The 26273-nt window shown below is 38.5% G+C and overlaps 3 protein-coding genes across 3 annotated transcripts in view; 1 reads left to right on the top strand and 2 right to left on the bottom strand.

The window, feature by feature from the left end:
- The window catches only part of LOC134814506 (cyclin-L1-like), a 97403-nt gene that overhangs the window by 9039 nt on the left and 62091 nt on the right, over positions 1–26273 (top strand). The gene's annotated exons all lie outside the window — the stretch shown is intronic.
- On the bottom strand, positions 244–4252 carry LOC134813760 (dynamin-1-like protein). The gene is made up of 7 exons (XM_063821639.1): positions 4211–4252; positions 2847–3018; positions 2319–2719; positions 1816–2176; positions 943–1603; positions 664–771; positions 244–534 (listed from the first exon to the last, which is right to left on the bottom strand). The coding sequence occupies exons 1-7, from the start codon at positions 4250–4252 to the stop codon at positions 423–425; spliced, it is 1857 nt and encodes a 618-aa protein (XP_063677709.1). The 3' UTR covers positions 244–422.
- LOC134814502 (phosphatidylinositol 4,5-bisphosphate 3-kinase catalytic subunit alpha isoform-like) lies at positions 6559–25837 on the bottom strand. The gene is made up of 19 exons (XM_063822649.1): positions 25376–25837; positions 24493–25192; positions 24176–24303; positions 16320–16437; positions 15914–16107; positions 15543–15670; positions 15211–15295; positions 14569–14730; positions 13835–13938; positions 13556–13655; positions 10845–10907; positions 10567–10709; positions 10276–10360; positions 9730–9818; positions 9027–9194; positions 8489–8606; positions 8069–8250; positions 7530–7692; positions 6559–7206 (listed from the first exon to the last, which is right to left on the bottom strand). The coding sequence occupies exons 1-19, from the start codon at positions 25772–25774 to the stop codon at positions 7111–7113; spliced, it is 3225 nt and encodes a 1074-aa protein (XP_063678719.1). The 5' UTR covers positions 25775–25837; the 3' UTR covers positions 6559–7110.

The raw sequence follows: 26273 nt of genomic DNA, 5'->3' as shown, positions 1-26273 counted from the left end.
ATCTTGTTAGAGTGTAAAGTAACAGAATTAAATGATTTAAATTTTCTTGCATAAAAAAGTTTCGCTATTAAAATTGTTCTAATTATTTGAATAGTGAAGAAGAGTTTAAATTGTTATCAGTTATTTTCTTAAATCATGCATGGTTTTAACTTTCCACTGTAGGAATAATATTTTGAACCCAAATGATTATGTTCAACATTTAAAAATATTTATCGATGTAATCACGTGGAAAATATAAAGACGTTCAAATGTAAGTTAAAACTATTGCCAAAGATATTTAATTAAATATTCATAACAATATCAGCAAAAAACGATTGCAAAGTTGCATTGAAACCAATTGCGTTAACCAAAAAATGTTCCACACAACGTTTAAATCATCAGAATTGATAATTAATGTTTATCTTCACACATTGCATTTTTAACTATTCAAGAAGTGAAGTGATTGCATCAGCTCTCTCCAAAGCCCCCAACATCCTCACAGCTTTTTCTCGTCGCTCTTCAACTAGCATGTCTTCTTTCATCAGATCGTCCACTCTGAATTATTAAAATTTTACTCTCGCGTTTAAAGAATTTTTATTCTCTATACTATGTTATAAGTAATATAAGTATTGATTTTTAGCTAGAAAATCTATTAGAAATAATGATGCCCTTAATTACAATAACCTGTCAGAAGAAAAGAGAGTCTTCATAAGATCCTTGTGGAGATCGTCACAGAACTGCAACACCATATAGCAGATAACAGTCTTTGGGACAACGTCCATTAACTGGTTCCTGAATAATAAGAGCTAATTGAATAGTAAGAGCTAACTGTAGAGCATATACTCATACTGATTACTGAACAACGCTAGCCATTAGTGCGCTCATAAAAAAGTTACCTCGGTTAGAATTTGTTCAGATAAACCCCGCCAGACAGTGAAAAACAGAAACTAAAGAACACTTTACCTTATGATGTGGATGTAAAGATCCAGAAGAGCTTTTATCTTCTTGGTGCTGATCTGTTCTGGAGTGAGAACCTCACTTCCCTCACTCATCTCCAAACAGCTCTTCTCCAGCTGCGGTCTGTTCTTGATGAAGAGACGGTGGTTAGTGTTGATGTAGCACAACTCACACTGGATGTAGCTGTCAATGAACTTCTCCACGACTTGGGTCTTTGCCAGCAGCAGGGTCAGTGATATTTGGTGGGTTTCTCGTTTTAGGACCGGGAATCTTTCGAATGTTTTCTTACTTAGAAGGGAGATGATTTCTGTGAGGGTCTCGTTGCACTTTTTAATGGATTTCTTGATGGGGTAGGTGAAGTGCTCCAGCTGTCTAGAAGCCAAGTTATCAAACACAATGTTAGGGGTGAAGAGAGCGGGTTTGGAGCCGCCCGCGCTGATAATCTCATGTTCTATATGGTCCTCTATATCCTCAGGGAGAGCGATCTTATCCAGTTCTTGACAAATAGCGGACTCGAACACCTCAAACAGGTGCCTCCCCCCTGACAGGGCTTTCTGAGCTGCAGCGAACTGTACCGACCTTCTTCCCTCCATGTTGCTCCGGAACTCTCTGCAGAATTTCATCACTAAATCTGCAAGTGCACCCGACTCGTCTTCTATCCTGGGACCTAATTGATAATTAGTATTATTATCTTTAATATCAAACATTGCAATAGAAACAATTTTGAGCTGTTTTTAAGTGTAGAAACTATACCTTTCAAACACAAATAAGTTTACCTATATTTATAAAAGAAAGAATCTATTTATAGATTCCAGATCATTTTAATTTCTGCCAAGCGTAATGCGTATCTGTTATTACAGTATTATTTTAGGTTCTAACCTAAAGAATCCAGAATGTTCTGCTGAATGACCTTCTGTTCGGTTATCCTGATGATAAGCTCGGGGAGGCACTGCTTAACGTGCTGCATAAGAACACTGCACAGCCTCTGTGTAAGGTACGGAGTTCCCATCTCACTACTCATATAGTTAAAGTGTGTCTTGAAGAACTCCGCCTCTCTTGAAAATGACTCCTCTATAGGCATATCCGCGTTTATCTCAGCTTGAGTCCGGTTGATGACGCCGACTATTCCGAGCTTTATTGGAATAACTTTCCCTTCAAGAACCCTGCTATTTTCTGCGCTCTTTTCCATCAGATCTACTTTGGTAATCACCGCCAAGGTCCTGTCGCCTTGAGGATCGACCTGAAGACGTTTTGTGGATCAATCCTTATGATTTAGTTAGAACATATCTAATATCAGCACCCTAATAACCTTAAGCAACCTAAAAACCTTAAGCCTACAAGTGCCAATCTAAAATAACGTTTAATTGTGGCTAATGGCTCACCTCCTTAGCCAGCTTGATGGACTCCGAGTTAGCTATGTCGATATTTCCAGGCGACACAGCCAGGATGATACAGTTAGGGTTCTCAATGTACTTTCTGACTAGTGCAGTGGTCTGCTGCTCAATGTCCCGGGGCTGGTCCCCGACTGCGTTCTTAGTGATCCCCGGCAGATCCACCAGGGACAGTGTGGGCAGGTCAGCTGAGTGGATCCTCAGAGTGATGGGCTCGCTGTTGATGTTCTTGTCGTTCCCACACACTCTCTCTGTATCTCGGATTATTTCTTCGCTGATAAGGTTGAAGTCTTCGAATTTCTTTTCAGGGCAGTGGAGGAAGGAGCCCCAGGGTTGTATGGCGTCGATGTCTTGGTTTATTTGCATGATGAGTGGTCGTCTTGTCACTATCCCTGGGAAACAAATTGTTGATTACCACTGTAAATGATTTTAAAAATTATTATAGAAATAAGCACTAATTAATCACTATAATCAATTAACTAATAAATTGCTACAATTAAAAATTTAATGAGTAATTACCAGTCCCGCGAGGTAAGAAGTTCTTCTGGACAATGCTCTCCAACACAGAGCTCTTGCCAGTACTCTGGGACCCGACCACAACTATCTGGGGCAAGGATATAATGTCCGGGGAGACGCCCACTGTGCTGAAAACGTCCTGCAGATCATTTATTATCTGCAGAAATCCGTCCATCTGGGGTAAACAGAGTAAATCATATTAGTGATTCGTTTGAGGTTAGTGGTCAGGTTAAACTGATGAAGCAAACCGAAACTATCGTGAATAAGATAACCGAAAGAAGTGTATATTGGCTTTTTCTTAACAATATGAATTTCACAGTTTGAATCATTTGGCGTCAGGCGTGTGGCTTTCAAAATCGCGTGAAATTAGTGAAATTAGTGAACTGTGAAGGCCATATACTATTTGATATTTATCAAATAAGGCATATACTGTTTATCAAATAAGGCCATATTATTATACTGTTTATCAAATAATTATAAAGATCATATACCGTTTATCAAATAATAATGAACACTGATTTCTTCGCATTCGAAAATAAAATGTACCAGCCAAATAACGTAAATTTAACAATATGACTGCGTAAAAATGCATTTGCTGCAAATTTGCCTGAAATTTTCCAAAGAAATGGTTAGAACAAAAACTATTTTCCTTAGAACGTAAAAGTTCCTAAATATTTTTTTTTCTAACATCGAGGACAAAAACGGATTTTGTCTTACTCCGTCTCAAACAAAACTTTGAGTATTGATTGATGGATACATTGTTTTACCAAAAATGTTGGTAAAGCTCAAGATCTCTTGCAAAAAATCAAGATCAGCTTACAAAAAAAAGCAATAATGTTAAAAGATTACAAAATTATTGCAAGTAAGGATGCAAGAGGAACAAAAATGACGCCCTTTTTCTAGTTGTATTGTTCTAGTTGTAAATTATAGTTGTATCACAGCAGACGCTAGATTTCTATTCGCTGTAAGATTTGACAAATACCGTCAAAACAACTGCTATTCGCAAAAAACTTAATGGCATTTTAAGCCTAAAATCCTAAATCGTTCAATTTGATCCATTTTTACACACGTGCATTCTGCAATCTGCAAGAGACTTACGTGCAGGCCGATTTAATTGCGCTTCCCGGTGAATTTTCATTATCATTATTATAACGCCTTCAGATACGACAGCTATTGACATCGAATTTAGCAAGAATGGAGACATAAAATAAACTGCCAACAGTTGCCGCTTACTACATTTATAAACTAATGATACCATGCTCATTGTTCAGGATCCACTGAGATACTTTTTGATAAATGTTTATTAATTCATTTGTAATTCTGTTGAGCAACTGTTTTATTAAGTCAAGTGAGCCCCATCGGCTCACCAACCCAGAGGAGTCTAAAATGGTCGTCGTGATATTTGGCATAGTACATTCTTAATGCGAACTCAGAAGCGGGGAACCTTATTAATATTATGAGCCGAAAATTTTTTTTCCGGACCTACACTTTGAGATACGATATTGGAATCAAGACTTCCCATTGCGATATAATCTCGGAAGGCACTAAGCAGGCCTCCACTTTGCACCGTGAGGGGAGTCTTAGCAAATGCTGACGGTAATTGGGGGTTGCGTCGCTTAATACTAACAGTTGCTGACGGCCGAGGGGGAGGGGGTAAAAATTGCCAAAAAACTTGCTTGCGTAATATGTGAACGCTCCCACGGGTCCCTTATTAGATTAACTAAAGTTAGAATCGACGATTTCTTGTTTGAATACGTAAATAATATACTTCACAGTTATAATGTCTGCACAATCTTCAAAAATACATTGCACTGACCCCCACTTGTGAAACCTAATAGTGCAAATATGTAAAATAATTATATCTTCATAAACATTTGATGAAGCGATCGTCTCTAAAACCTAAAAATTCAAACCAACTGGCTGCTCGAACTTGGAAAAGCATCTGCAAGTAAACATCTTTAAGTAGTGACTGTGGGATTGTAGGAACTAGGAGTTAACGCCCTACGTCCCTACGAGTGGAAAATCACTTAGTAATGACATGATAATGGTTACTCGAAATCTCCTTTATAGCTGCAATAAACAGTTTTACTTTCGTATTGATGTAATGGAGCTACGGGCAGGTATTTACTCACAAACATGTTTCAACATTCCTCGTCCATCGTTAGAGCTTCATGTTAATTTCTTGGCTTTGCACGTGTCTTAACAAAATATTGTACGGAATATTGTAAGTTACTATTTCTATATTACACCTATGTAGAAGGAATGACTGGAATGATATCACACTGCTACCTTCCATACCATAACATATCCTAAGAAGTGGTTCACAGTAATATTACGGTAACTTATGGTCGGGGTCGGGGTCAGGGTCAGGGTCAGGGTCAGGGTCAGGGTCAGGGTCAGGGTCAGGGTCAGGGTCAGGGTCAGGGTCAGGGTCAGGGTCAGGGTCAGGGTCAGGGTCAGGGTCAGGGTCAGGGTCAGCACCTCAATCGTGTCATATGCCATCTATAGTTGACTGACCAATTTTTTTCGGGTGTGAAAATCAGTCAGACTGTAAAATTTCGGTCCTGGAAATATCATCTTCAAAATCTGAAAATGGGACAGAGACTGGGACAGTATGATTTTTCAATTTTATTCGAGATTTTGACTTCCAGTACCTCAATTTGGTTTCATACCATCATCAATTAGCTGACTAATTGGTCTCTGGACAAAAAATCTATCGAATCTCGGCAATCTGTCAAATTTATGTTCAGAAATTTTCATATTTGAAAATGGGACAGAAATTGGAAAACATGAATTTTCGTTTTACTAAACTTTCTGCAGTGAGCTTCCTCTGACCGAAATCAAACTTCAAGCACCTAAATCGTGTCAAATGCCATCTATAGTTGACTGACTAATTGGTTTCGGGTGAGAAAATCAGTCAAAACTGTAAAATTTCGGTCCTGGAAATTTCATCTTCAAAATCTGAAAATGGGACAGAGAATGGGACATTAATATTTTTCAATTTTCTTCGAGATTTTGAATTCCAGTACCCCTATTTGGTTTCATATCATCATCAATTAGCTGACTAATTGGTCTCTGGGCAAAAAGTTCATCCAATCTGTCAAATTTGTGTTCAGAAATTTTCATATTTCTGAGATTCTCACGTGCGCGCGACATGACTTAAGAAATTGTTTTCGCGCGCTCCAACATCGACTGCTCATATTTGACAGAGCAGCGTCTGTGCGACCGAAATTTTGCCACACATTTCCTCAAAAAGTGAGGTTAACATCTAAAAAATACAGGTAGGTTTTGGAAAACCTAATTTGTTTATGGAATAACAAATGTTTTCTAACTCATCTCCTCAAATTACTGCACCTTAACACAAGTTACAGAATACTACTATTATACCCGAGTAACTTAAATGGGTCATTTAACAGCAGCCGGGGCCCCAGCGGCCCGACAACAAAATGTTGCTTCCCATGGCCTGGATAAAGATTGTAATATCAATAACGAACTTTTACGAGATCGCAAATGCCTAGTTTCTACGCTAGTTTGGGAGCGATATCCATTTGTTTTGATCGTTCTTCTGTTTTTTACACTGACATCTGTTGTATCTGAATGTTTGAAACGAAATTTTGTATCACCATGTATGATAGCGTTGACAAGGAGAGCTGTTCTTCCGATCATTGATAGAAAATTAATAAAATTCCGGTTATTTCCAAGTAAAAGACAGTAATTTAACAAGAATAAATCCAAAACAAAGCAAATCAAATATATTTTGTCGAATCAAAAGAAGTAAACGTTAATATAGTTGAAATTTTACTTGACAGTAATTAAACAGTGTTAAAGGAAGCCAAACGTATTTGACCACATAAATGTCCTTAAATTGGCCAGATGGTATGATACTGTAAAAATCAAAATAAAGCATTTAAAATCAAACCAAAATAAAAATAGATTTATAACAAAAAGTTGTTAACAAAATCTAATTAGTTAATAAAATGGAAGCCATGTCATAAATCAAAAAATGTAAATCAATCAGCCATCGAGTAGAAAATGAATTTTTATACAAACAGCATCAATTACATCCCATAACATATTGTATAAGTTGTAATGGTAGTATATAGTGGAAAATAACGATTAATATCAAGCGACAAGCGATATCTAAGAAAATGTTTTTGTCAGTCTTACAAAGTCATGAAGTCAAAATGATCATTGATGTAAAAATATTGGAACAACAGAATAATCAAATATTTGCATGCCAATCAACAGGGTTGCCGTGGCTACCATATCAATGAATAATGTTGTGGAAAAAGAAGTTCAATTTAGCATGGGATTCATTTTTCAGAGCTTCAAACATTTTCTTCTTGAAATTCTGTACCGCCACCTGAAGATAAAAGTCATCAAGGTACAATGTACTGTGTCACGTGGTGTTAATACAATGATCTGATTGGTTTGTTTGTGTCACGTGGTATTCAAAATGTTGTCTGATAGACACGCGATAAAATATTTATAAAATTAATAACATTTTCCATAAACCTCATCTCGACAAGTATGAAGGTGTACTCCTACATAATAATATTTCCATAATAGTTTTAGTATTGCTTACAATATGTTAAATATGTTAAATATGCTAAATATGCTAAATATGTTAAACATGTTAAACATGTTATGTAGTCCTAAATCATATATTATGATAATAAAGCTCACCTCCTCGGTATCGTCTAAACTAAGCGCATCCTTCAAGTAGCGCAAATCTTCCAAACTGGAGAGCTCAGGAATGCCACTACTGCACATCAGAGCGAACAAGTTTATAAAGAGCGTACTCTTGTTGCGTATTATTATAAACGCTTGTAAACACGTCTCTAGAAACCTGAACAATATGTTAAATATGTTAAATATGCTAAATATGCTAAATATGTTAAACAAGTTTATAAAGAGCGTGCTCTTGTTGCGTATTATTATAAACGCTTGTAAACACGTCTCTAGAAACCTGAACAATTGTTATTTTAGAGATTTTTGTTTCTTTAACTCGGTGTTTTTTGGAATATGTGTGATTGAAAGTTTAGTGATAAACCGACAAATTCGTAAACAAACGCATTGCACCATTTTGGTGCCCATCGATTGAGCCTCAGATAACTTCTTCTAGTGTCTGAGCTGAGCACACTAAAATATGTGCAGTTTAAGATAAAATATTGTTATTTTCGTCATGTGATACAGTGATACTGTATAAAGTAGAAAATACTCACATTTTGAAAAGAGGATCGTCTCTTGCCTTATCATTGAAGGCCCTATGTTTACCCTTAGTGATAACAGTGATGAAATCAGTCAACATTATCATGGGAACACGCTCTCTTTTGTAAATACCAAGTCCTTTGATGTTCACGGATTTATAGTTTCCCAGGAAGTGGCCAAAGTCTATGTGAAACAGCTGAAGAGAGACAATGATTAGACAACCAATCAGAATACAGTATTCACACCACGCGATACACTCTAGCCAATCAGAACACAGTATTCACACCACGTGACACAATGATTAGATAATGGCGGGAAAACAACAATAAGGGTAAAAACTAAAAACCATGAACTGTATAAAATAAAACAGCCTGGGGTTAAAAATCTAATTAATTAATTAACAAGTAATGAATGAAGGTTACTAATGAACATACCTTTCCAGATTTGGTAACCATTATATTATCACTATGTCTGTCTCCAATTCCCAATATGTAAGTAGCCACACAATATCCAGCACAGCTCTTGGTAAAGTTAGATATAGCATTTTCCATCCTGAGAAACAGATTATTAACCAATCAGAACACAGTATTCACACCACGTGACACGGGCGTGACACACTCTAACCAATCAGGACACAGTATTCACACCACATGACACACTCTAATCAATCAGGACACAGTATTTTTCATCTTCAGGAACAGATTATTGATGCAAAAAAAAGATACGTTATCAGATCTGTCTAAAAACATGATGAAAGTTAACTTAATCCAAACTAATAATAATGATAAATTGAAATTTAATAACACCGCTCAATAAAACGTATACTCAGCAGTGTTTAAACTAGATAAAGTAATTATTAACTAGATAAAGAGATAAAGTAATTATTAACTAGATAAGTAATTATTAACTAGATAAAGTAATTATTAACTAGATAAAGTAATTATTAACTACATAAAGTAATTATTAACTAACGCTGCTTCGCTCTTGTTCTCGTCCTTTAGCCACTTGTAAAGAATATCACTGCTGAAAGCGCCCGTCTTGCCACCTATCTTCTGTATTTTAGAGAGAGTAACTGAGTCCTGTACAGGAGATATGAGACCCATATTCTCACCAGTAGCCATACACCCGTACACACTCAACCTGGCGGGGTATTATGTGTTATACAGTGTACATTATACAGTGTACATTATACAGTGTACATTATACAGTGTACATTATACAGTGTACATTATACAGTGTACATTATACAGTGTACATTATACAGTGTACATTATACAGTGTACATCATTATACAGTGTACATTATACAGTGTACATTGTATAGTGTACATTATACAGTGTACATTATACAGTGTACATTATACATTATACAGTGTACATTATACAGTGTACATTATACAGTGTCCATTATACAGTGTACATTGTACAGTGTACATTATACATTGTACATTATACAATATACAATGTACATTATAGAGACGGTGAGTGAGTCCTGAGAGACTGAGGATTAACTAAGTCCTGTGTACAGGAGATAGGACAGGTTCTATTTTACAGTGCCCTAAGGATATTGTGTTATATAATTACATATGATATATAACTATATCCCCCCCCCCCCCCCCCCCCTTCCCCCCCCCCCCCCCCCCCCCCCCCCTCTTTATAACACAATATAAGCTCACTTGAGATCCATGTTTTCGTTCTGCCACAGTTCGTCCATTAACCCAATTGTTTGTAGAGTAAGTGAGTCTTGCCTCAGGTCATCTCCAGCCTAAAGTGATTCATTAATAACTAAATTAATTAATTAACTCATTAATAACTTGAACATGGGTAAATGATAGGCAGATTCTTGAGCCTCTGGTTGTTCAATTTACACTTTTAACAAGAAATGCGGCCGCTTTTCTTTTGTGGATGGCCGCTCAATTTCCCGATCCGTGATGGAGTATTTTATCATATTCCATACAGCCTGGGGACTCCAAGCTTTATTGTTTATTGCAACCTGACACGGATCTGTGCAAAATAGTAATATACTAACTCGAAATAATATGCTATCAATTAGTAACCCTTATCCTTGACTCTTTTGTGCCTTCGGCACATGAGTCATGGATCGGGAAATTTCAAAGAGAGTGTAACTTCAAATTCGAGACCTTAAAATTGACGGATAATACACATCGAAGTAACTACAAAGAAAGTGCCAAATAAACTTGCCCATACCCCACTGAACATACCTTGTACATTTCAATTAGCTGCTCTCCCAAATCATCGTGATTCTCACATGTTAGCCACAGTGGCTTCTTCTTACTGTCCATCACTCTGAGAAGTTAACATGGTTACCGTAGTTACCATAATTACAAGGAGAATAGAACAAGAATTTCGAATTTGTAGAGTTGTTTATAAAGTAAGTTAGCTAGGGAATTAGGGAGGAAAAGTTAGAGTTAAAACTGCGAGCTATGATACGAAAATGTAGCCCCCCCCCCCCCCAACTGTAAAACGAAAGAGGAAAGTGGCTGTGATTATACCTGCACTTGTCGATGACGATTTTCCTGACTTTAAAGGTAGGGTTACTAAGGGCCTGGTAAGGAAGCAGTGTAGCGTTAGCGTTACTCAGAGTCTGCCTGACCTGGGCTAGTACGTTGGACTCTCCTCCACCTGCCTGTCCTTCCTGTAATGACGGGTAATTGGTCAATTAGTCAATTAGTCGATTAGTTGATTAGCTGGAAGTTGATTAGTTGATAAACTAATTAAACTAATTAAACTAATTAATCATGTGATGACTTACACTACTTAGTTAACTTACACTGAACTTGGTTTCTTCTTTTGCTTTCTTAGCAGCACCATGGAACAGCTCCAGAGCTTTGTGCTGAAACAGAGGGTTCATTGTAATATTAAAGCAGCTATGGGGGAGCATCTTCACAAAGTTCTTCCACAATAAACCTCTAACCCCACATGCACATCTATTATCAGGAAATCATTATTAGACTGGAATATTCAGTCGGGCGGTCTACATGAAGTAAGATTGCCCTGACACTGTTGGTTCTAATGATAATAAAAGCTCTTCAAAGTAAATTAGTAATAGTGATACGGCTACAATACAGTACTATATTTACTGTATTAAAGTAGGAAGTATCTGGATATGGTTGATAACACAACAGAATATGCCATGTTGTAAAATTATACGTGGTACAGTAGAATCAGTACCAAATTGCAGCGCGAGTATCGTTGACACAACGGCAGAAAATTGTATAATTTACTGCTCCATGATACATTAAACAGAACAGTGTACCACCGTACATACAGTGTACCAGGTATAACATTGCATTGTACATACAGTGTACATTTATATATATATACCTAGTGTACTAACTACTAAGTGCTAGATATTAGGTTTGGTGTTAGGTTACAACATATAAAAGTACCAACTACACTACATTCCACCAACTACACTACATTCCACCAACTGCCAATAAACAGAGATACTTTTTACTCTTGATTTCAGAATCCAGCGGTTTTACCACGTATTCGCCGCTCTGCCAGCGGTGTTAAATTGAGGAGATCCAGTCGACGGCTGTATGGAAGAGTACCCACCTCATCAATAAGACGGGTAAATCGCCTCTGGACGCTCTCCAGCTCCAAAATAGTGGAAACTATTGAACACAATACTCTGTATATGTTACAATATACCATTTTAGCTTTTAACAATCATGAAAACAAAATGGTACATCTGCAGATAGACCACCTTCAAGAAACTTATCTTCTATAAAACCGGTATATCTATACACATTTTATATAATTTAGCCAACCCAAATGGTATATCTTCAGATATACCATTCTCAGTTAAATTATTTTATTGTTTATAGTATAGAAAAAATGGTATATCGTGAGATATACCAGTTTTGGTACAATTCTAGTTTTTAAAATGGTATATAGACAGATATACCATTTTTTAGAAGTGTTTTTTACACATGATATAGAATCTTTAAATCAGTAAAATACATTTATCTCAAAACTATCAAAAACAGATATACCAGTTTTGCATGTGGTCCCTCATATATACCTACTAACTACTAAGTGCTAGATATTAGGTTTGGTGTTAGGTTACAACATATAAAAATACCAACTACACTACATTCCCGCATTCCACCAACTGCCAATAAACAGAGATACTTTTTACTCTTGATTCCAGTGGATCCAGCGGTTTTACCACGTTTTCGCCGCTCTGCCAGCGTTGTGAAATTGAGGAGATCCAGTCGACGGCTGTATGGAAGAGTACCCACTTCATCAATCAGACGGATAAACCACCTCTGGACGCTCTCCAGCTCCAAGATGATCCCCCAACTTCCATGAGCCGCAACTTGATTGAACACAATAAGTTCTAAATGTGGTCTTATCAAAGTATTGCAGATGGATATCATCACACATTTCTCCCTAATGATCAAATTTCTAACAATCCAACATATCATCTGAGTGGAGTTGGGTTAAAAACATATAAGAGATACGATGATTTAACTTGTAGAAGCTTTCAATAAACATGTGTTAATCGTCGTCAGCTGAATGTGATGTGGTGGACAATGCTTATATGTGATTGAGTGGTGTCAGGGATGGAGGGTGGGGGAGGTGTGGGTGGGAAAGTGAAAATTACAGTACAATGTCAATAAAAATTTAGTCTTCTGTTGAGGTTGAGAAGGAAATGCCAGATGGTCTGGACTTTAAGGATTTGGCAATTTTAGGAAGAATGGGGTCCCAGAGGGAACTACATTTGGGTGCGCGGTCTGTTCTGTTCATAGCTGGTTGTCGTATTTGTATCATCTGGTTAGCTTTAGATATTGAGGCTTTAATCTGTTCATTCCAAAGCAAGGAATTATGGGTTATAACGGATAACCCTTAATAATATATATAGTATTTTTTCTGTACAGATTCTTCTAGAATAACTCCATTAATAGAATAACTTGATCTTGGGTTATCATTAAAGTCTAAGTGCAAAACTGAACATTTACTATGATTGAACCTCAATAGGCACTTACTTTCGCACATTTCCAGTTCCTTCAAATCTTTAACTATATAGCTATATTGCCAATAAGTGCCATGCTGAGACACATTTCCAATGAGCTTAAGGTCATCAGAAAATAATTTAATTTTACTCTTAATGTTTTTTTCATACTTAATCAAGTTTGCTTTAACATCCTCATTTTCATAAATACGTTGTTTGCTGCTTGCATGACTGAGGTTACAACATAATTAAACTAATTAAACTAATTAAACTAATTAAACTGAGATTACAACTAGACGGTTCTGTGTCAAACACAGTCTATGCTTTATCCTTGTTCTTTCTCATACGCTTTGCAATGCAACTCATCCCGCATAAGTTGAATATCATTAGAGCAACTAAAATCCTAATTAATTAATATCTGAAGAAACACCTAGTTCGACTAGCACACTTACGTGATCACTCTGTGAAATTAAATTTACTAAAAATACAGTCAGATAAAATATTTGCTTGTGTTTGGATACCTGTGCCCAGATCTGCTCTGTTCTGGCTACGTTAGATCGACAGTACGCTTCCAGTATCAGTCCAAATCTTGTAGTCAACTCCTTCTGGTGCATTTCAGACCTGAATTGCCCGATTAGAACAAAGAATTCACACCACGTGACACATACTAGCCAATCAGAGCACGATATTTTCACACCACGTGACACATACTAGCCAATCAGAGCACGATATTTTCACCACACGTGACATAATGCAACCAAAACCGAAAGAATATACAATACTTTGGTTTTTGTATTTACCTGAGATGCCAGAAGAAGGCGTGCCCAATCCTGCTGTTCTTGATGGCACGCTTCAGAAGGAACCTCGTCAGACTGTTATCTAGGTACGACTCGTACTTTAGAACCTGGGTATGTCTGTTGTAGTAACCATGGTAACTTCACCATGGTAATTGGTAATTAGGTATAATTGATTATTAAGTTAGTCTAGGTTTTTTAGCTTCAAAGTGACTAAATGTCGTAAGATCTTCAAATGTGTACAAATTTAAAACATTGCAACTAACAGATATTGATTTAATAAGGTAAAATATAAAACAATGTTTTATTGTTCTAATCCTCCTCTTGTCCTAAGATGGCGTTTCTCTTGTATCATATAACACTGTGTATATATAGTGTACACTATAACATTCGGGCTCTCTGTAGATTCTTAATAACTTAACAAATTACCCACAAATCAATACTGTGTATTATCAAATGTAAAAGTAAAAGCGAAAGCGAAAGCGAAAGCGAAAGTTAAAGTTATTAAGTTAAAGTTAAAGTTAAAGTTAAAGTTAAAGTTAAAGTTAAAGTTAAAGTTAAAGTTAAAGTTAAAGTTAAAGTTAAAGTTAAAGTTAAAGTTAAAGTTAAAGTTAAAGTTAAAGTTAAAGTTAAAGTTAAAGTTAAAGTTAAAGTTAAAGTTAAAGTTAAAGTTAAAGCGAAAGCGAAAGTGAAAGTGAAAGTGAAAGTGAAAGTGATACCCCGCACAAGTGACCACCCACCTGAACAAGTTGCAGCAGATAACAGCCAAGCTGCGAGTTACTCAGGTTCTCCAAGCACTCTACTGCGAAGTCACGCACGTACACATCAGGGTACTGATAATCTAGCAGTTCTAGCGCGTACTCCGGATCCAGGGGCTGCCACGACTTCACCAGCTGCTTCATCTTGGAGGGAGGGGGTCAGGGAGTAGTCAGTAGGGGGGGTCAGGGAGGGGGTTAGGGAGGGGGGGAGGGGAGGGGGGGAGGGGAGGGGGGAGGGGAGTAGTCAGTAGGGGGTCAGTAGGGGGTTAGGGAGGGGGGTTAGGGAGTGGGGTTAGGGAGGGAGGGGGGTTAGGGAGGGGGGTTAGGGAGGGGGGTTAGGGAGGGGGGTTAGGGAGTGGGGTTAGGGAGGGAGGGGGTTAGGGAGGGGGGTTAGGGAGGGGGTTAGGGAGGGGGTTAGGGAGGGGGGTCAGGACTCAGGGAGTAGTCAGGAGGGACCAATGGGGCTCTTGAAAACTCACAATCACGTACTACTCCATGAAACTAAAAATCTCTTGCTACTTTAATTTAGGAACAACTTGCAGGTGGAGCAGGCTTGAGTAAGACAAAATTAATGAAATAATAATGATCAGCAGTAAATGTTCTACTTTGATAAAGTGTACTTACGATAGCAACTTTCTTGTGGTCGCTCCAGTCAAAACTCTTCAGTAGTTTTGGAAGAGAATTCTTCAGCTGACCCTGACAGTACACCCTGAAATAATTTACAATGAAGATATAATTATCTTATAAAGTAGATACAAATTTTATAAATATTCATATATTTTATCCTTCTCCTCCTTAGTTCTTCCGCTCAAACTTCACAGCAACAAAAATAAGAAAACGTCATAAGATCGCTCAATTCGTATTTTGTTAGTGCCTCCTCGGGTCAGAACAATAAATCACCTCACAACAGTTACTAGTTACTACTACTAGTTACTACTACAGTTACTACTACCCACCTCATCTGCCAGAGAAGTGTTTTCTCCTGCTCGAATATGTCTTCAAGCGGGTCCTTGCTCACAACTTTGGTTAAATTCACGATGTATGAGTCAGGGGGGTCTGTAGCGTGAGAGAGACAGAACACTATCTGAACAAAGTTAAACTGAGTGGGAAATACAGAAATGCAATAGCGTGTTGATTTTATGATATAGTGACCAGATATTTTGTAAAGATGACTGTAAATCAACGGAGATCAATAACACATTAAAAACTGAAGTAAGTAAAGAAGGTAGCGATAAAGAAGTCAGTGGTTAAGATAAACTTTAATAAGATAATGTTTAAGCGGGAGTACCTTTTAGTATATAGTACCTAAAGTACCTAAAGTACCTACCTTATCATCAGATCTGACTTTCTCGTGACCATGTCTCGCAATTGCACGTTCACTCTCCTCCCGCGCCTCCGTCAGCAACATAGCACTGAGACTGCAAATGCGCTTCATATCCGGATACTTGACGTTGGTAATGTTGGAGGGGAACTTGAGGGTTAGGGTTATACACTCGTCTTTAGTGTTGGAGGTGGTCGTGCCTGATGGGAGTAACTAATCAGATCATGTGACAGAAACTTACACAAATCAAAGTATAACCGATTAAAACACAGTTCTTACATAACCTAACTCAACCTAACTTAACCCAAGAAAACAGTCTAATCGGAGATGACAGAAAATACAGGAAAGTCGGTATTTCTTATCGATTAAATTTACATACACTTTTAAAATCATTCAGTGTCGAAGTTATTACCTATGTAATTAAATGTTTCATCAGAAAGTTGACAGTCCCACATCTGTAGTTTAACATCTCCACTTTTGAGAAGACCTTGGTAGTTGAAGAGCGGTATGTTCGCCCACGCTATCGATTGCTGAAAATATTTCGTTCAACATTTTACTGTAACCATTGCAAACTCTAGATGTTTACCCCTACCCCTCCGTAACGTGTAATCAAGATCTACCTCCCTGTCAGCAATCAAGACATGACCCCCCCCCCCTTCCTCATCAACCTTACAAACTTTCTGAAAAGTTTTGACATCTTCGACCCAAATCTAGTTAGATGACAGATAATATACTTCTTTTTTTTTCGAAATTTTCCGGCTAACCGGATATTAATATATTCAGCCGACTATCCAGTTCTCCGTTGGCTGGTAAAAAGGACACCACATTTCTTTGGTGAGTAGATTAACATTCCAATGCTTGGTTCTATCAGTACTATTATAAAGATATAAGGTCAAGTAACAAAGTTCTACTCATTTTAGATGTTGTAAGAGTAACTCTCTAGATATTGTCACGAACTTTTTGTTCAGTTAACCTTTTGCGATCGTTCTTTCTCCGAGAGTAAACAGTTTACAATTGTTTTTAAGTCGAGTTTTCCGTAACATCCATTTTTTTAGCTAATCTAAATTATAAAATATTCAATATTCCTTGATCATAATCTGAATTTAATCAGTTATGGAAGCCTGACCACAACTCTTGCTATTAATTATGATGGTGACAAAGATTTAAGATGTATTATATAATATTAGTGACGCTAGTGTCCTTGGTGATCATAGGGTCTACCCTTGCCGGTGAGTACACCTTGTTATCTTATTAATAATGTGTGTAAATATAAGAGGATTACTCCTGATCGGTTTGTTTGTGTCACGTGGTGTTGATACTGTGCTCTGATTGGTTTGTTTGTGTCACGTGGTGTTAATACTGTGCTCTGATTGGTTTGTTTGTGTCACTCCATCAAACTCTTCATAACGTTATCCATACTCAAACCAAGACGTAACAAATACACAGTATTACTTCAATTGCCTGTATTATAGCGCATCCTATATGTTAATTGAGTGTTAGCAGAAAGAAAACACACACCAATTAACCAGGTGAGTGTGGGTTGGGCTGCTGGGAAGACAAAAATAACAGAGCAATAGCTGGCGGCAAAAGGAAGATCAGTCCAACAAGATGTTACAAATTAGCCAAAGAAAAGGGCTACACAGTCTTCGCAATTCAAAGCGGAGACCAGTGTTTCACTGCAGAGGATGCTCATATAACCTACAAAAAATATGGAAGTTCGACTGATTGTAACGATGGCACGGGAGGTTCCTGGGCTCAAAATGTCTACTATGTCGCATGCGAGGGTAAAAAATTACAGTCATCAGTAGATTCTCTTTCAGTTCTTCAATGAATTATATAAAATATTTAGATATGATATAGACGATCATAATCATTATCTTATGATAACATCATCTTTTGATATCGTAACAACAGGGCTGGCTTAGTGGCTACTTCAACGACTAAGAAATTGGACGTAAAACTTCAACTTTAATATTTTTAAATGAACCATATTTAAAACAGTTAGAAACAACTGGTATTCATGAATCATGAATGATACATCCCCACTGCTAAATTTTTTTTACATAGCACTGCTAAATTTTCATTCATGGATACCAAAATTTACCAACTTGATGTTTACTTGCAACTGTTTCTAACTAGTTCAATCTCAATACCACATTAGAACCAGTTCTCGAACACTGGAGAGAGTATGGATCATTGTCAACCTGTCCACCCTGCCCTGGTTTGTACTTTATTTTAAATATTGAACAAAATATTACGCATTCAGAATTATTCCCACAAACAAAACATTTATTTTTGAGTCTAGCTCCGGCCAGGATGCATTTCCAATCCCGGTCGACTACTAGTCATTCATTTCGTGATTTATGCAGTATGCACGTACACATTTCAATCCCTGTTTCAGTTAATGGCGGATGGACTGGCTATGGAGACTGGTCAGTGTGCTCATCGGAATGTGGACCAGGAACCCAAACACGAACCAGAACCTGCACAAAGCCTACCCCTGCTCACGGTGGAACAGTTTGCGAAGGAGAAGGTTCTGACGAACAGGAATGCAATACTAAAGACTGTCCGGTTAATGGCGGATGGACTGGCTATGGAGACTGGTCATTGTGCTCATCGGAATGTGGACCAGGAACCCAAACACGAACCAGAACCTGCACAAAGCCTACCCCTGCTCACGGTGGAGAAAAATGTGTGGGGGGAAACACTGATACTCAGTCATGCAAAACTAAAGACTGCCCAGTTAATGGCGGATGGAGTGAATACGGAACCTGGTCAGTGTGCTCTAAGACCTGTGGAGAAGGAACCAATACCCGGACCAGATCCTGCACAAATCCTTCTCCTGCTCACGGTGGAGCTGAATGTTCTATAAACAGCACTGAGACTCAGCCATGTAAAACTTATATGGGAACAAAGAAGGAGGTTGAATGCTTCCTAGAAGTAAGCAACTGTGCTGAAGGATATTATGGATACGGAAATAACTGCACTCAATGTCCAGTGGGAAAAACAAGTAAAGCATTTGCAAAACAAGCTCATGAATGTGAAAAACCACAAGCAAACCTCGCTGGCCTAGTAGGACCGGGTGCTGGAGGGTTGGTCGTTATCCTGGCTATTCTTCTCATCATTATTTTAGTTATCCGGAAGAGAAGACGAAATAGGGGAGATGTTTTAGTATCAAGAACCGAGCCCTCTACAGGAAGTGGAGTTGTTTCTCCAAGACACCTTAGTGTGACAGACCCAGAGAGTGACTTACTTGACTCTAACAACACTTATGCTGTCATCGACAGACGTGTTACAGTAAATACAATCAAGGCTTTAGGTAATGTGGTGCCATCGAGTACAGATAGCTTCTCCACAACTCAGGGTGGATATGAGCTGGACGTGATGGGATCTAACCTCGCTACATTAAACACCGAAGGGGATGCATCTTACGCAACTTTAGGTGAAGTTAAGAGGGCCTCTTCTCCTACTCACGGTGAAGAAGAGAGTTCGTACATGTGCCTGGACAGATCTGGAACAAAGAAAACCGGAGGAACACACAACATGAAGGCAAACACTGATCTTCAAGAGAACGACTCCCTTTACGCTAACACCGGAGATAGGTAAGGTTACTTTTTATCGTGCCCATAATTTATATCAATATTTCACACAAAGTCAAAAGAATACAATAATTAATGAAGGGTATTTCTGCGTAAACTAGTTAAACTGTACTGGAAATGAAAGATAGTATCTTTATTCCAAATAATAAGCGGACACTCAACAGAAAGCAAGGCAGAGTTGATGATGCAGTTGAAGAGGAGCTGCTCTACACAAACTTTAATCAGTTTAGTTCTTCCTCAGTAACAAGGTAATATAGATATGAACTTAATACTTATGTCCTTTTCAATGCCAATAGTAGGTACATATTTGTTTTACTTGCAAGGATTTAACCAATTCTATTAAAAACTTCGCTGTTATTATCAGTATTTATCTCCAGTGGATCCGTCAAGAGGAAAGAAGGAGAAGAAGGAGAAGAGGACACGTACGCTACAGTAGAACTGGTGACTACATCCAGTCTGAGACAGAGAGAGGTAAAGTCAGAGAGAGGTGATGTGAACTACTCTACAGTATCTGAACTCACTGAGAATACTGATATTTAGAATACTGGGGATATTTACATGAACGTGGACAAGGACTAAACCTGGGTGATTTGACATCATCCGCGAATATTTTAGTGGTTATTTTAATTAAATCATACCTATACTAGAAATTGCACAGAATTGATAAATAAATGAAGACGGTGTTTATTATGTTAACATTTGTACCCTAATAATTTTTGACGCAAGAGGTGAGGTATCATGTGTTGAATTTAAATTATGATTCAATGATAATATCAGGAATTCCGTATTTTTAACGAAAAGCAGAAAAGCTGTAAAAAATAAAACATAATACTTTGAATTTTGGGCTGATTAATGTTCGTATTTATCTATTCAACAGTATTCATTTAGTTTTTGTACATACCATAATTTAGTTATTGCCAACATTTTCTAGAAAAGACTATTTAATGAAAAGAAAATTCTGGACACAAATATAACAGGGAACAAACATAATAGCTTCTTCATTAGCAGGCCAAAGATCTTTCAGCGTGATAGGTCCCAAAATCTTCAACAACCTTCCTCTGTCTGTTCAAAGCTGTCCTACTAGTAATACTGAGTGGAGTTGGGTTAAAAACATATAAGAGATACGATGATTTAACTTGTAGAAGCTTTCAATAAACATGTGTTAATCGTCGTCAGCTGAATGTGATGTGGTGGACAATGCTTATATGTGATTGAGTGGTGTCAGGGATGGAGGGTGGGGGAGGTGTGGGTGGGAAAGTGAAAATTACAGTACAATGTCAATAAAAATTTAGTCTTCTGTTGAGGTTGAGAAGGAAATGCCAGATGGTCTGGACTTTAAGGATTTGGCAATTTTAGGAAGAATGGGGTCCCAGAGGGAACTACATTTGGGTGCGCGGTCTGTTCTGTTCATAGCTGGTTGTCGTATTTGTATAGCTGCGTGTTCTGTGAGGTCAAGTTGGGAGCGTGAGGTGAGGGATTTGAGGACTTCGATGTTGTTCCAGGAGATGGTGTGGCCGGTGGTCAGGGCATGATGTGCAGGGGCTGATTTGATTCTGTCTGTGGATTCGTCGATGGCGTTGTTGAGTCTGTAACATCGTTCGTGTTCTTTCATGCGGTGGATCAAGGGTCTGTAGGTCTGTCCGGCGTATTTGGAGGGGCACTGTGAGCAGGAAATTTCGTAGATGGTGTTGGGAGTGAGGTGAGTAGGGGGTGTGGTCTTCGTTTTGGTGAGGAGGTTGCGGAGGGAGGTAGCAGAGGAGTGGGTGACTTTGATGTCGTGTTGTCCGAGTATCTTGGAGATGGGTTTGGATAGGGAGGGATGGAAAGGAAGAGAAACACTAAGGGCATGTTCACGGGTCTGTCGGTTGAATGAGGCTAGGGATTGGTGGCGAGAGGGGTTGGTGAATTTCCGTTGTACTTCGTCCATGATGGTGGTGATGCGGTGAGGAGGGAAGCCGTTCTGGAGGCAAACGTGTCGTACTGTCTGGAGTTCGTCGTCAAGGTGTTGGGGTGAGCAGATGTTATGGGCTCTTCTGGTCAGTGATCGGATGACTGCGTTCTTAGATGAGTTGGTGGTGCAGGAGGAGTACTTGGTGTAGAGGTTGGTGTGGGTGGGTTTTCTGTAGACTGATGTGGATTTGTCAGGGTGGATGAGAACGTCAAGGAAGGGTATAGTTCCGTCTGTAGAGGGATGTTCTTGGGTAAAGTTGAGGTCTTCAGTAAGGGAGTTAAGGAATGTAAGGAAGGATTCTGCGTGGTTTCTGTCTCTGAAAGATCCAAGGCCGTCGTCAACGAAATGGGAGTAAGTGTTCGGAGGGTCAGGACATGAGGATAAAGCTAAGGTCTCGATTTCAGCAAGGCGGATTTCAGCTAGTTCAACAATGAGGGGGGATCCCATTGTACCACCTTCGTCTTGGGAGTAGAAGGAGCCGTTGAATTCAAGGTATGAGTTGTCAAGGCAAAAGTTGATAAGGGAGCCTATGGTGGTGGTGGTGACATTGGAGGGAAGACGAGAGGGGTTCTGTTCAAAGGAGGAGATGACAGTTTTGAGGGCTAGGCGCATGTCACAGGAGGTGTACAAGGATTGGACGTCTAAGGAGGCGTGGTAGTGGAAGGAGGGATTGAGAGAGGAGTCGAAGCGATGTTTGAAGTCGGAAGAGTCTTTGAGGCGTAAGGGGTTCTGGGCTAGGGGTTTGAGGAAAGATGCGAGGACTTTGTGGAGGGCTTGGAGGGGGGTGTTGTAGAAGCTGACTACGGGACGGATAGGTGCGCCGGGTTTGTGTATCTTAGGTTGTCCGTAAAGTTGAGGCCATCTAGGATGTAGGTTGCGCATCTTGTGGTATAGGTCGGTCGTGATCTTCTTGTCGGTTTGTAGTTTCTTGAGGACTTTCTGTAGTTTAGTGGTAACGGATTGAGTGGGGTCTTTCGTTAAGAGGGTGTAACTACCTGAGGATAAGTGGTCGGTAACTTTGGTTATGTATTGATCGTGAGTCAGTACAACAGTGGCGTTGCCCTTATCAGCAGGAAGAAATTTCAATTCAGATTTCTTAGATTTTAAAGATTTAAGAGCGGTACGTTGTTGTGGAGTCAAATTGTCGGTGGTCATATCACGTTTATTGTCAAATTTAGATAATACAGAGGTGACCTGATATGTGGCTGAGGCTTCCATGCCTTCTCCTAGTTGTTTAGTGATGTTCTGTATGAGGGGAGCCAGGTTGGGGGTAGGATCTGAGGTGGGTGTCGGGACGAACTTCAGTCCAAGGGAGAGGACGTCAGTTTCAGCTGTGGAGAGGGTCTGTCCAGAGAGGTTTATCACTGTTTTGGCTGTGGTGTCTTTCTTGGGGGTAGGTGAGGTCTTGAGGAGGGGACCATGAAATGTGGGAGAGGGTATGTCGAGCGTTTTAAGAGTGTCGTAGGGTGAGAGGAACGGGGTGTCGTATTCTGTAATATACTAGTAATAGCTTCAAATCGGCCCTCAAGACTTATCTGTTCAGTTTATCAACTCAGGATTTGGAAAAACTTTACTCATGAACTCGAGACTCTAGGTTACTGAGTTATATTATTATATCGTGTATTGCCGGGAAGGCTGTTAATTTAGGATAGAGTTTTTGTGGCACTTATCTCAGTTTGTTCTTTTGTAGTTGTTCTCACACAGCTGAGTAAAAGTTTTTCAACTTAAAAGCAGTGTTTATAATTCAATTTATTATTATTATAATACATATAAAGTAGGCAGATGAAGTAATAGTTTCATACGACCATCGTAATAAGTTAGGGGTTTTATTAGGCTCTGATGGTTATAACTTTTAAGATTAAACTAATATAACTAATCCACGCGCACAGGCTTGTTCATTCAGTAACTACAGATAGCTCTTATCTTCACCAAACAGCAGAGGCAACGTTTAGGTGCGGCGGGTGCAGAATCGCACTTTTAGCAGTCTCCTGCACATGGTCTCCCCCACATATTCGCACGTCTTGTTTCCCGCACATATCTGCATAGCCAGTCGTTTTTCGCACAATTTTGAGCTACCAGCACAATCTTGCACAATTTTTAGTATAAAAAACTGGGGTGACTTTAGACAACTGCATGTTTTCATTTGGCTTGTTAGATTCAAATCTGGGGTGACTATATACACCTTAGATGTAATATGTATAGTTTAGACTTAAACTCTGGGGTGACTTTAGACAACTGCATGCCAACAGATTCTTGTTACCATTTAGTCAGTCTTGTAAGCTTGTTATGTTCAAATCTGGGGCGACATAACACCTGTGACCTGTACCTAGGTAGAGTTTAAATGTAAGATCCAGGGTGACTTTAGACTGTTAGACTCCAGCATGTCTTGTTAGTTTGTTACTTGTTTTTTTGTTTACAGCTTGTTACTGTAATCTTTGTTCACTGGTAATTGGATCCATTTAATTATGTATTGGTTCTTGAATAGCACCGTACAACCAGTTTCGCCAGCTGCTAAGAAGCCTAAAAACTGTTTCTTCCAAACAAGGTGACCTCTCTGCTTCATTCTGCCAGTCATATTGAGAAATTCTATGATAGGGTTGGATCATGGAAAAATACTATTGTTCAATTTTCCGAATTTTCCAAAATGTTTAATCACCATATTATATCTGTGTCAGCTAAGTTTTAAATTTATCTAAAATTAAATAAAATGTCACTCACAGATCGTCTTCTTTTAACGGAGAAGAGGACACAGCAAAGTCTCACATTCCTAGGCAGATCAGCAATGTCAATGTCGAAGGTCATCAGCTCGTTCCACTCAGGGTTGCGGATAGCAATACCACCCGATGCTGTGGAATAGAAATATTATCTTACACATTATATGATACCAATCCATAAATATATGCTGTAAAAATGTGGTTGAAATTTTATTAAAACCGAGTTTTTAAATCTGAACTGCAAATAAAGCGATCAACATACATCTAAATGAATAAAACCAGGTTTAAAACATTTTTTTATTTAAGGTTCAAGCAACTTACATTGAGTTTTGACTTCAGCAACGAGTGGCTCTCCCCCATGATACAAGCACATCTTCACAAACCACTGTGACCCATCCTCTCCCAAAACATGTTTAGCGTGCCCCACGGTTATGCTGAACTTCCCTTCTACATCCCACAAATCCTTAGGTCTCTGAGTAATACTGTCAGCTTCTCTGTCCAGAACTCTCAGGCTGGAACACCTTTGGAAGCCCTTGTCTGCAAGAACCTCCTTTAGGGATGCTCTCTTGACTATCACTACACTTACTAGTTTGTGATCAGCCAGGCACTTCTGAACATATTTGAAATGAATAATCTGGTTATTTCCGTACAAGTACTCTTCTGAACCACACACCTTCAGAAAGTAGAGTCCTGCGTCGTATTCTGAATCTCTGATCTCATGCAGCTGATACCAGCGGTCTAATGCTGTTTGTATGACTTGCGTTGGGGGGCAATCTATCAAGGTTTCAATAATTGTGTCTATGTATTTATTTGCATTGGAAAACCTCCCAAAATGAACATGAAACTTTGAAACTTTGTTTTCAAGGATGTCATTGGACAGTTCTGGAAGAAGAACAGGTGGAAAAACTTCTTCCATTCGTTGGATAATGGACTCATTCTTTCTTTCCTTCACTACCTCTTCACACATCAAGTGGATATTTCTTCGAAAATCCTTTTCTTCTTTCCCATTCATATTCAGAATCTGAAGAATTTGTGAAAGCATTTAATTGCCTTACCCTAATAGTTTTGAATTTCAAATGGATATGAAACGAAATTTCTTGTTACACTAATCAGTAATCATGATAAGAAGCTGAACATTGAATGTAAGAAGAAATTTTTAAAGAGATTCATATCATACAATAGAATATAATTTTAGTTAACTCACTCTGAAAATAGGCAGGCAGATGATTGATCCAATTCTCATGTTGAGTAACTTTTCATCTCTGTCACCAATCTTTTCAACAACAAGTATGATTGAGCGAAAGATCTTGAACTCATATAATCTTATATTTTCGTCAAAGATTTCTTCTTTTTCAAGTCTGCTGTTGTAACAATTGAAAGCATAGCGAGTTGGCACATGGAGTGTATCATAACCTGGGAGGCTTTCAGCTTGCTTCCACAACTGATTCTTGACTTGAGCAAAGGTTTGCATTACATCAACCTTTAGGTTTATCATGAGTCCCATTGGCATCAGAAACAACAGGTCTTTGTACTGGGATTTGGCATCACCAAAAAACTGGGACTCAAATTCTCCCAAGGAGGTACGGTGGTCATAGTCAAGCATGACAGTGCCTATGCTGGTTTAATTTGCACAATCAATCCATCCACCTGAGTTTAATTAGTATATTAAATTGGCATAAAAACATACTTTATTAAATTACTAGTGTAACCCGTGCCTACGGCCGGGACTTCACTATCGCAGTGGAATTCATGCAAAAGTATATATTTGAAAACACGCATAACATTGTCGTATGAAAGTATGAACTCTCTCTACAGTCCAAACAGACTGCAATGAGTGCCCTCCCTTCTAATAAGCTTATAGTATTACATAACAGTTAATCTTGTGGCTATCCTAATTACGATTCATGTACCAACGCTACATAATATGAAGTTATGGGAGAGATAAAAAACAAAAAAAACATTTGACTTTGTCAGAGTTTTGCCAAAACTATACCAAAAACTATTACCGTTTTCTTGATTAAGTTGCTCAGAAATTACACACGCACGCACACACATACACACATATTGAGATTATTATTTAAGATATATTTGTTGAACTCAGC

Source organism: Bolinopsis microptera, chromosome 4 (assembly GCF_026151205.1).
Source record: "Bolinopsis microptera isolate Bmic1 chromosome 4, MBARI_Bmic_1.0, whole genome shotgun sequence".
In the NCBI taxonomy this organism is placed as follows: domain Eukaryota; kingdom Metazoa; phylum Ctenophora; class Tentaculata; order Lobata; family Bolinopsidae; genus Bolinopsis; species Bolinopsis microptera.
Note: the sequence above shows the minus strand (reverse complement) of the source record. Positions and strands in the feature narration are given on the sequence as shown.

What these genes read in the sequence shown, in the direction of transcription:
- LOC134813760 (XM_063821639.1), bottom strand. Translation starts at nt 4,252, where the DNA reads ATGCCAAATATCACGACGACCATTTTAGACTCCTCTGGGTTG. An exon ending in TTTTAGACTCCTCTGGGTTG is followed by an intron (nt 3,019 to 4,210) that starts GTGAGCCGATGG and finishes TGTTTACCCCAG; the next exon opens with ATGGACGGATTTCTGCAGAT. An exon ending in CTTCTTACCTCGCGGGACTG is followed by an intron (nt 2,720 to 2,846) that starts GTAATTACTCAT and finishes TTTGTTTCCCAG; the next exon opens with GGATAGTGACAAGACGACCA.
- LOC134814502 (XM_063822649.1), bottom strand. Translation starts at nt 25,774, where the DNA reads ATGCTTGACTATGACCACCGTACCTCCTTGGGAGAATTTGAGTCCCAG. An exon ending in AAGTCAGATCTGATGATAAG is followed by an intron (nt 15,671 to 15,913) that starts GTAGGTACTTTA and finishes AACTTTGTTCAG; the next exon opens with ATAGTGTTCTGTCTCTCTCA. An exon ending in AACGAAAACATGGATCTCAA is followed by an intron (nt 9,195 to 9,729) that starts GTGAGCTTATAT and finishes ATACCCCGCCAG; the next exon opens with GTTGAGTGTGTACGGGTGTA.